General features: G+C 35.3%; 1 protein-coding gene across 1 annotated transcript; it reads right to left on the bottom strand.

The window, feature by feature from the left end:
- Positions 1–8939: 8939 nt before the first annotated feature.
- On the bottom strand, positions 8940–11216 carry gpr183a (G protein-coupled receptor 183a). The gene is made up of 2 exons (XM_065251770.1): positions 11060–11216; positions 8940–10237 (listed from the first exon to the last, which is right to left on the bottom strand). The coding sequence occupies exon 2, from the start codon at positions 10218–10220 to the stop codon at positions 9108–9110; it is 1113 nt and encodes a 370-aa protein (XP_065107842.1). The 5' UTR covers positions 10221–10237; positions 11060–11216; the 3' UTR covers positions 8940–9107.
- Between the last annotated feature and the right edge of the window lie 943 nt (positions 11217–12159).

Below are 12159 nucleotides of genomic sequence, written 5' to 3'. Positions count from 1 at the left end.
ATAGTTCACTGCACATGTGAACTATACAATTTGTAAGTACAGTAGTGTTTGATATTAGTTATCATATATGTACACTATATACCTGTTATTTACCCTAACTTGCCTGTAAATACTAAATACTTATATTGTACATTTATTTGTAAGTACAGTAATGTTTCTCCTTAGTTACAGTATACATACACTATAAGTATGTCTCTGTTATTACCCAGTACTTATCTAGAGTTACATAATAACTACCAAGTATGTACCACTGGTAAGTACAGTAATGATACCAATTAATTACCATGTAGATACCTAAAAGTAAGTACCACACATTTGTTGGTAGGTACAACTTATTAACCATATATGTACAAGGTAAGTACACTTACTGTAAAATAAAGTGCTACCGGTTTTTTATATGACATACTCCATATTACAAACTCAATGTAATTTTAAAGTTCTGTAAATTCCTTCATAGTGACTTAATCATTTGTTTTCATAGACTTATATGGAGTATATGAGGGAGATGATGGATCATAGATCTGAGCTGGTATTTGCTCTTCAAAATCCCCCAGAATTTATATTCTATAAATGTAAAGTTGAAAGAGGATGCTGTAGAAAAATATTTACTCTCTAAGAGCTCGGGGTGTATCTGCGATTGTTCAAAAATATTTGTCATGTTATAAGGCGTGTACAAGATCATATAAATACAGCAATTACTTAAATCCATACAGATAACATAAAATATACATCAAAAAGTTTATCTGCATTAAATTAAATTTACCCTTATATGTTCTAGATGTGATGTCTCATTGTGTAAACCCTTGAGTTTATGAGCTAAAAAAAGGTAATTGAAGTTTAAGCACACCTGGAGTCTCGTTAAGATAATACGTTTGGAGGTGTGGACTACAGTTTTGACTGATAAAAAAACCTTCAATCTTTTGGAGTTTGCTCTGAAGAACATGCTTATGTGAGCCATGCCTTGCCACAAAGAGCTTTCAGATGAGCTACAATCAAGAATTTTTGCTTTACATAGTTATTTCAAAGACGTAAGAAATTCATCAGTCTAGAGTTAGGCAAACAATCTACAAATTACGACGCTTTGGGACTGTTGCTACTTTACCAAAAAGTGGGCACCCACTCAAAATGACATCAAGAGCACAATGAAGACTCATCAATGAGGTAAAGAAACAACCCCTGTATGACAGCCAAGGATTTGAAGGCATAATTGAAACTTGCTTACATCTCTGTTTATGAGTCTACAATACATAAAACAACGAACAAGCAGGTATTCACGGCAGGACACCGCTTACTGAAAAGAACATTGCTGCATGCCTGAAGTTTGCAAATGAGCACATTGACACTTCACAGCGGTATTTGCTAAATGTTTTATGGACTGATAAAACTTGAACTATTTGGAAAAAACACACATACAGTATCTGGCAAAGAAGGGGCACAACATATCATCATGAAAACTTCATCCCAACTGTAATTTATGGTGGAGGAAACATTGTAATTTGGGCCTGGCCAGCTTGCAATCATTGAGAGGAAGATGAATTCCCAAGTCTACCAGACAATTCTTCAGGATAATGTGAGAATGTCTGTACGTACGCTGAAACTGTGTAGAAGGTGGGTGATGCAATAGGACAAAACACCGGAGCAAGTCCACAACAGAATGGCTTCAGAAAAACAATATCCGCTTTTTGGAGGTTTTTTTTTTGCACATCTAATGTGTTGTCCTTAACACGTCTCTGTTATTTTTGGAGCATCACCATTTGGTTTGTTTTAACACATCTTGTTCAAGACAATATGACACATATTGTGTTAAATAAAAAAGCAATGTGTTAAAATGAACACATCCTTTCTTAGAGTCTATGGATTGACTTGAAGAGGGCCATACACATGAGACGTTCAAAGAATATAACAGAGTTCTGCCAGAAGGAATGGGCTAATACTACTTCTTAGTGATGTTGAGGTCTGATCCACAGCTACAGGAAGCGCCTGGTTGAGGTTATTGCAGTGGTTACTTTTTCCACTGCCATTTTGAATGTTGAATCAGTGTGCATAATAAAGACATGAAAGACGGCAGTTCATGTAGGTTCAGAGGTGGAAAGAGTACTGAAAATTTTTACTCAAGTACAAGTACAAGTAGTTGCTAAAAAAATACTCAATTACAAGTAAAAGTACTGGTGTTAAAAATGTACTTAAGTAAAAGTACAAAGTACCCCTCTTAAAAACTACTCAAGTACAAATTACTTTTTAGCCGGTGATATTTATTGAATAAATATTAAATCCATTGAATGAAATCAGAGATATGAATGGATTAAAAACAGGCAAATTGTGTTTTATACGAATAAACACATAGTAGAGGAATTTTGTCTGTTTAAAGAATGTTAAATGATTTTAACAGCAGCTATATTATTTCATATTGTTTCTTCATATAATTTTTATCAAGTTATAAAAATGGTCTAATGTTATTATTATTAATGAATTATGATACAATATAAATAAGTTTGTTGGGTTATTTTATTTAAAAACAGATTTTTTTACATTAACTCATTCCCCGCCAGCCATTTTTCGAAAAGTTGCCCGCCAGCATTTTTTATGATTTTCACAAAAGTTTTACAAAATGCCTTCCAGGAAAAATTTTTTCTAAAAATATATATATCAAATGAAAGAACAGACCCTCTACTTTCAAACAAACAATAAAAAAAGTGAAAAACCGTTCCATCCTATTTTTTCCCTGCTTATAAACTCTTAAATATTGGTGTTATTCTTTACAAATACACATTTTTTTTAGCAAAAAGCTGAAACAATTGCATTTTTGTGAAGGAATTTAGTTAGAGATCAGATTCAGAACGAATATCAAACATAAAATTAGTAAATAACGTGTTGGCTTCAGTTTATCCATAAATTGGGTAAGTCCGCTATCTAGTGGACAATCGCGGTATTGCACATTAACATAAATTCTTCAGAAACACGTTTTATGCAAATGTTTTTTTTCTTAATTGACAAGATAACTCGTCAATGGCGGGGAAAAGAGTTAAAAATATTATTGGACAAGAAAGCTTTCCAAAAGTACACTACAATATTTCAAAAGTTATCAGCATTTATGATTTAGCACTGACATATGTGTAATTTAGACAGGCTGTCAGTGCAGTTACACTGCTACGCCAGTGGGACGCGGCAACAGACTAATTTAGACTGTTTATTATTATAAGCTTAAAACACTGATTCAATATGAATAATACAATGTTGACAATGACATGAAATTTAACTTTGAGCGCCATTTTACAATGTTAAATCTTTTTTTACGGTCTACGTGCTCGTCACCTAGGTAACTGAAGCTCATGTTTTAGGTATGTGACAAAAAATATAAATACATATATAATTATAACCATATGATAGATAATAAAAAGAACTTTAAAATGGTTTTTAAATTATTAAAATCGGATAATTATTAAGAAAGATATGGAATTTTTTAACTCGAAAATTAGGGGGCATTTTTGTACCCAATTAAAACTATAAAACTATGAAAAACTTCCGCTTGACCAAACACTTTAAAATATCATAACTTTCTCATTTCTTGGTCTATTTGCATAATTCAAACACCAAATTGTATGTAATTAAAAGCCCAAGATTAAGATGACATCTTTTTAAAAGATATATATATAAATGTTATTATTTTTGATTAACCACTAATTAATGAAACCGAGAGCATCAATCCACGCATATCTTTCCATATGAAATCAAAGCCCTCTCAAATAAAAGCTGTATTTTTATATATTAAAGAAACATTTCATTGTTTCTTTAATATTTCTTAATTGAATAATAATGCTGGCGAGCAATTTAAATGGTCAGATATTATTAATACATTAATTGATGATTATGTTATTTATCATTAATAATAATTCAATAAATGCATGCATGTTGCATGCATGTATTTATTTATATGTTTGACAAAATTATGCCAATAATGTAATCTAGAGATTCTAATCCTTCGTTCTGTATGATTACTTTAAAAAATAATGCACGGATTAATGAAAACGGAGAATTTTTGGAAGCCAAAATGATTGAATGGGCGATTCTGCTTTTGACAACAACGTCACTTGCGGATCTTAAAAAAGCACATGCGAATGTTACTATCAATCCCAAACTTCACCTAATTCAAGTTAAATGTATATTCTATCAAAAGAATTTGGTTTGAAACAAAAAAATACTCGCCTTCATAGAGGATTTCAATGCCAAACACGAGAGAAATTTTGCTTCGCTTATAACTTTCTTCTTACAACAGCAATCTTGGAAATTCGAACGTGAGAATCAACGTGAGGAAGTAATTTATGTCACTAGTATATGGGCTTTAGAGGTATTCACAAAGCAAAGATATGACAGATTTCCTAAGTCAACAACGCGTCTGGCGCTGAATACCTGCTAGGAACACAGCCACAGCCGTGGGAACAAAGCGCTCGTGCGTATTACGTCATTTTGTCACATACCTACATGTTTCAAGTGATGTTTTCAGGCAAATTATCGTGAGGTCTACCCAACATTAAAAACGAAAACGATCAAGTAAATATGGTTATAAGTCTTCTTACCATAATGTGCTTTTTGAGATTAGAGGCTGAAGTATTGTAAGCCGAAATCACTGCAGATGGCAAACAAAGTTTGCATTACATTTACACGCTGTCTCCTTTCCTTCCTCTGTTTGAACAACTCCCAGGTGCGGCCATGGGCACTCATCATCCGGTATTTCTTCTGAATTTTTAATTAATTCAGCGTCCATAAAGCCAAAGTTCTTTGACATTAAAACACTAAATACAACGTCACAGTGAAGGACGCACGAGGATCGATTGAATAGCTCTCCAGAGACCGGGCTTTTTTCCGGTTCAAATACAAGGGTTTTTATTGGCCCGCCCACGATCAATTATTTCTATTGGATATCCAAATGCTGTCAAAGATTTGAATATTAATTTGATTCAAATTCTACAAGTACTTAGTAACGAATGTGATTTTCAAAGTAGCGAAGTACATTACTGACCTTAATTTGTACTTAAGTACAAGGGAAATTACAGACTTAAAAATGTACTCATAAAAGTACAAGTACACGAAAAAACTACTTAATTACAGTAACGTGAGTAGTTGTAATTCGTTACTTCCACCTCTGTGTAGGTTGTCTACAAACCGGAAGGTTGGTGGTTCGATCCCCGGCTCCACCTATGTCGAGGTGTCCTTGAGCAAGACACTTAACCCCAGCTGCTCCTGATGAGCTGGATTGCGCCTTGCATGGTTGACACCACCGTCAGTGTATGAATGAGTGAGTGAATGTGAAGCAACTTGTAAAGTGCTTTTGATGGCCATGGGTCTGTTGAAAGCGCTATATAAATGCAGTTAATTTGCAAAATATCAGAATGTTTTGTGTAATTATTTTTAGATACATTATGTTTGTCAATACTCTTGACTTTGATGACGATCAGATCACATTTTATGACAAATTTATTCAGAAAACCATGAAATTCCAAAAGGTTCACATACTTTTATTTTGCCGCTGTATATCCTTTGCTAACTGAACATACTTGGGTTCAAGGGGGAAATGGTACAACCAATCATATCAGTCTATAAAGGTTTAATTTGATTAAGTGTAGTCCTAACTGAATGCTAGCTTAGCATGCTAACTGGAAGCTAACAGGAAATGCACCAAATACAACACTCAGGAAAGCCAATGGAATAACATTAAAATTGGATTTTTATGCAATTTACCAAGGAAATAAATGTATGGGTGAATTGAATACATTAGGTAATTGCAAAGTTAAATGGTCTTTTTCAATGAACATCCTAGGATTTTTAACAACCACAGAGAGTCAAGACCTCAGTTTAACATTTCATCTGAAGGCTTTTTACAGTGTAGTGTCCCCGTCACTATACTGGGGTGTTAGGACCCACACAGAAAACAGGGTGAGCACCCCCTGATGGTCTCAAAAACATCTCTACCAGCAGCAACCTGGTACTGACCAGGCTCAACCATAGCTTTAGTGGGCAACCAGTCTTGGGCTACAGGGTGATATGTCAAACTTGTGTAATGGCTTATGTAACGTCAATCTTGCCTTGTGTACAATCTACAAAATAAAAGCCCACTTGTCTGTGACAGTAACTAACCTTTATCCTGTGTCTCCCTCTTTTGGTAATTTGTTGTAATTGCACAAGTTTAACAATAACTTGTGCGCTGTAGCCTCCCAGTGAGTAACAGAGGTACTGCAAGAGGTGAAGGGACAACTGAATGCGCTGTACCAGTAAATTAACACTGTTCCTCACAAAATTAACAATGGTTCTGTTGGTTGGTTGCCTTGTTTTTTATAAAGTCTTATTACACAAAGTTATTGATAAATCCATACATGTGACCCTGTCTGATAAAACTCAGCTAAAGTCTAAAATGTATACAACCTTACACAACCATATTGACGGAGTAAGGCCATGCCAAAGATTAAAATCAATATAAAATCGATAATTGTAATTACATTTTGATGCTCCTAATCTCATCATTTAATTATAAGACTCAGGTCACATATTTCATAAAATGTCTTAAAACTTTGTGCCATCATTTTGTGAACCACTGATGTAAATAGATAAACCCCCACATAAAAATACTGTAAATTGTACTATACTGAATTATATTATAGTTACTACAGCTTTTATTTTTACTACAGTATTCTACTATTAACTGTATTATAATTAGTGAATCAATTAACTTTAGAGTAAATGCTGTAGTAGAGTTTAATGTCTAATATAATGTTCAGAAACACTATAGTATCTAGGAATTTTACTCAGTTTACTATTACATTTTTAACATACAAATGTGTGATTTTTCATGTGGAAATGACGTAGCGTGACAAGCAGCAAAAGCAACTTCGTTTATTACACTTTTTAAAAATAAAGGTGCTACAAATTCACTCTAAAGCATGTGTTAATTTTTACACATTTTTGTGTATAACACATTATGGGGCACTTTTCCAGACAGTGATTAGACTAGTCTTAATGAAGCAATATCGCTCGAGTAGGAGTGTGATATAGCTCTATATCATCACGGCTGTGATTAGGCCAGAGGCACGAGGCCGTAGGCCGAGTGCCGGAGGCAATCACAGCCGTGATGATATAGAGCTATATCACACGACTCCGAGAGCGAATTGCTTTTATACAACAGTTCGATGGCACACGTTTGAAAAACGAAAACTAGAAAACAACAACGGATTTATTTTAAAAGCCTCTTTGTTTGAGAACTACTTCTTCCGCCACGGATTTGAGGGCGGCCAGAATGACAGGTAAAACTTCCGGCTGCTTTGAATCTCATAATAACTCAATGGACGGAAAAGCCGTTACTTTATATTACCGTTTCTTGGTCACAAAGTGTAGTTTTAAGATTAGTTCAGTCGAGAATGTATATGTATTATATTTAAATTTGCAGTCGATTAGTAAAGATAGCGCCTGTTTGAACGTTTGCTTACTGAGATTCGGTACGAATGAGAACCAAAGCATGAACGGACGTCTGTGTTCACTCGCCCCGCTGACCACCGCCCTCTCTGGGCTACATCTCTGACAGAGATACCCTGGCTCTCGTGTTGGCCTTGTTTGTTTATGATCGTCAAAATGAGACCAAATCAGCAGTATTTGGTGTCATGATCAAACTATTACTTGTTTTTTATTCATATTTAGTGTCTTTTGTGTTGTTATTGTTTTGGCGCGAGGTAAAAGTTAATAAAACTATACTTGTATAACGTTACTATTGCTTTCTCATTTATTCTTAACGTGATACGAGCACTCGATTATTATTATTAAACTTTGTTATTGTCAGTACTATACAAAACGGTTTTTTATAAGTGTCAGAGAGATGTTTTTGCATGCTGCTTATAAATATACCAGTGGCAATATCTCATAACATGTTTTAATAGTCACGTCACGATAAAGTAAATGATCAATGTCCACATTTAAAAGCTGCGGTGCTTACCTGCAGTTCCACGGTGTTTTCGCGTTCTGATAAAAGATATAGCTCCAGAAAAAAACGAGTGTTTATATTCCTCTTTCCAAGTGTTAATCGTCCACACAATGTGACAAGACATTTCTCCCATTAACTTTAACGTAACATCCAAGAGCGCTGATCTTTGACAGAATAATTACTTCCGATTGGGGATTCACAGACTGATTTATGAGCAAGTAAACTAATGAGACACACGGAGAGTGATTCAAAACAGCGCGTCTGTGTTTTTCCATTCAGAGATGAGCCTGCTTAGGACCTCCATTCACTAGGTGGCGGAATGATACGAAAGGTGATGCGGTTACAGTGCCGTTATCAGCACAATATCGCATAGCTCTTAGCCAATCAGATTCGAGAACCAGAAAGAACTGTTGTATAAACTAAAATAAATGTAAGAGCTGTCTAAACTGAAAACTAATGCACTGACATATCTTAAAATACATCAGTGCCCTTTGTTTTGCCTCAAAATGCACACAAGTAATGTTTTTAGTGAGGCAGGTTTGTTCTTACTAGTTATATTTCCTAATTAAACTAATGCCTAGTCCTGGCTTAAATTAATTCCTGTCCGGGAAACCATCCCTATGTGGTATTTTTTACCTAGGTGTTGATTTTGAAATAAATAAAATGGATAACACAAGATGTGTTAAAACACCACTTCAATAATAACACAGAAATGTGTCTAGTAAGGGACAACACATTAAACGTAGACACAAAATGTGTTGTTTTAACACAACCGTTTTAAGAGTCATATACCATTCAGTCAAAGGTTCTTAAAAGAACAATTTCTTTTTTAACATTTCACAGTCTAAAGAAACATTTTTAATACAAAGAACATTTTGTTTAACATAAACATTCTTTGGATAAACTAGGTTAAAGGTTCTTTATAGAACCATACAGCCAAAAATTGAAATTGATATTGAAAGAAGCCAGACTAAAATATCAGAATAAGTTTTATTTATCAAACTAGCTACGTAATACCAAAACATATAAGCAATTTATGAACAGCAAAACATATCTTTAAACTTTATAAAATAATAATAATAATCCAGAGGTATAAAATTGGCTTTTGAATTGGGATTGTCTTACACATGTCCATGTGTGTTCTCTATTGCTGCCCTTCCTCATCCAGCAGCACGCTGCTCCTCTCTCTTTGGATTCTGCTGCTCATGGTCATTTTATCATTTGCAAACACATCTTTAGAGGAGCCCTCAGGTGAGGTCCTGACCACACTCGAGAAGGACATGCTCACTGGCTTCCTGAGCAATCTGAGTACCTTCTTCTTATAGCCCCTGCAGGCGAAGAAGTAGATGAAAGGGTCCAGACATGAGTTGAGATTCATCAGGGACACAGTCATGTGAAGGGAGATCTGAAACTTGTGTAGCTCTGTGCAATCTGGTTTGTATTGCAACTTTCTGATCATGTACTGCAGGAGATCAATGTGATACGGACTGTAGCAAACTACAAACACGAGAATGACGGCACAAATCACGCCGATGACTTTGCGACTGCGACCTGATTTCTCTGTCAATTTATTCGATTTGGCCAGCAGGCGGAGCTTATAGCACAGGGCGGAATAGCATGCCAGTATGGTGATCAAGGGAATGCCGTATCCGAGGAACACTGCACCGATGAGCATGACGGGCAAGTTGTCAATCTTCTCAAAGTTGGGATACTCCATACATGTCACGTGACCGCTCTCCTCCATATTCGTCATCGGCATTGACAACAAAGGCAGAGTCTGCATCAGCACCACTATCCACACGGCCACACATATGTACCGCACGTTTTGAACTTTTCGAAACCGAGAGAAGCGCAGTGGTAACACCACGGCGATGAATCGATCGACGCTTAGGCAGGTCATAAAGTTGACGCCAGAGTACATGTTGATGTAGAACAGCAGGGCTGTGGCCTTGCATAGTCCTTCCCCCATTGGCCAGTGAAACCCCTTGCCGTAGTAAACCACACGCAGAGGCAGAGCGAGCGAAAACAAGATGTCCGACACCACCAAATTGGCCGAATAGAGCGTGGTGGAGTTGATTTTTTTCATGTTAGGCCATATGACATGCAAAGCCAAGGCATTGCCCAAAAATCCCACAATACAAATTAGGGAATACACCACAGGTAGGAAAACCTGTGCCCAGGTACGATGATCATATAGGTTTGTACAGTAGTTGGAGTTATTGTAGAATGTGCCATTTGTAGCTGTTTTTGTATCCATTGAAGCGGTTATGAAATCTGAGAAGGGTGAAAACAGATACGTTACTATAAAAGCGAGAATCAGTTTGCAATGTTGTTTCACTAAGGAAGTACAAAACTTGCAGCTTTCACTCACATGTAAATGTATTATAAAAGTTATAAGAACATGTACAAATATTTACAGCTTTCTAAGGAAGTCTGTAATACCCGAATGAATGGCAAGGAAGTTTAATGTCAATCATCAGCACAAATGCAAAGACCGGCGGTTTAGGCAAGCCCAACAATCTGTCTGGGCGGTGAAATGTGTTTCCTCTCAATCCTACACAAAACCTGCACGTTCACAACAATACTTGCGTTACAAATAGTCAACAAAGACCTTGACTGGAGGAAACCTCATAAGAGTAGAAAACCATTGTGAGTGGTGAGGTAATAATGATTGTGTAATGGCGATTTTACTTTTTTTACTCCACTTTTTCTTTTGTTATGCACTTAAGAGAAACAATAGTTTTTTTTACCAAATGTCTATTTTATTTGATATTTTGCTTTAGTTCGTCATAGCGTCACTGGAGCTGTAATCACAACGTGCATCTCAATGAGTCAGTGGAATGAACTTTATCACCATGTGGCAGACGCCCTGAACCAGTACGGCAAACTATAATATGAATATTTTAACTTCTTTAGTGACTTTTAATTTCTTTTTTTTTATTTCTTATATAAAATCATAAAATACATACATTTATAAAAAATAATACAGCTTGTCTAAAACAAAACCTGTTTAAAAAATATTTTTTAAGTATGTCAATTAGAAGCTAAATGAGTTAAATAAGTATTCACCAACACGGCTATTAACAAAGCACTTACCAGTGTTGTAATATGTCCAAATTTTGCTTCTGTTTTGTCCAGCGATCTGATCATGGCACCTCCTGGTCCAGCATTTACCACGTTTTTCTTACACACCCCAAATGAGCATGAAATACTGTTTCCAGTCTGATTTTGTAACCATGACGATTGACACAATTTCCTGTACCGCTGATCAAGATCAGCCCATTTTTTTTCTTTTTCACAGAAGTTGTCTGTCGAGTGAGGATCTGTTAACGTCACGTGTTCATTGCCATCCTACACGTGGTTTCTGCCGGAGTACTTCTTCATAAACACATGAGGACAGTATAGCATGACCATCGTATTGACCAGTAACTTGATTGTTTGTTTTCAATTGGTTATTGAAATTGTAAAAATTGCTAGATGATAAAGTTACTACACTGAAAACAGAAAATGAATATATATATTTGAAATGTGCATATTATTATGGAACTTTATTCGTAGTAATAATCATTTATTTTCATAAGTCACAAAGTAGTCAACCACTCTTTATTTGTTTGTTTGTTTAAGACCTCATATAGCAGCGCTATAAAATGGGGTCATAGATTAGTAAAAAGCTTTTAAATGAAAATACTGGTATATAAATGAAATAAATTATTAATGTATAATATACTACAATCATCAAAATAAAGGAACTTTTAGAAATGTCAGTCTATTTAATCAACATGTTCGAAAAAGAAATAGTCCTAAGGTATTAATCCACTTTTTATTTTTTAATAATGTGGTTTGGATCAGTAGGGTGTGACTGTCGTTGTGAAACTGCCAGTTCTTCAGTCTATTGTTAGATGTTGAAAATGACATCTGCCATCTACATAGCTTCCCGTTTGAATGTCCCACATGCACCTGTAGTCATACGTTCTTAAATGAATTTTTAATCAAATAAAGAGATTTGAAGGATGAGAATACAAATGGCGCTCTGATCCTTATAACTTCTGTTATCAAGTGATTTTTTTTTATGTATACTTCACTGCAATACAGATTTGCGTTTAGAATAGACTCTGAGCCTCCTATGTTTATTAAACTAATTTCAAAGGTTATTTCTGGCTCCCATGGTTACCTCACTTTACAGCTACCTTTCTGAA

Source organism: Paramisgurnus dabryanus, chromosome 15 (genome assembly GCF_030506205.2).
Source record: "Paramisgurnus dabryanus chromosome 15, PD_genome_1.1, whole genome shotgun sequence".
NCBI classification, from domain to species: domain Eukaryota; kingdom Metazoa; phylum Chordata; class Actinopteri; order Cypriniformes; family Cobitidae; genus Paramisgurnus; species Paramisgurnus dabryanus.
This window is presented reverse-complemented; position numbering and strand designations above follow the sequence as displayed.

Coding starts and splice junctions, on each gene's coding strand:
- gpr183a (XM_065251770.1), bottom strand. CDS start 10,220: ATGGATACAAAAACAGCTACAAATGGCACATTCTACAATAACTCCAAC.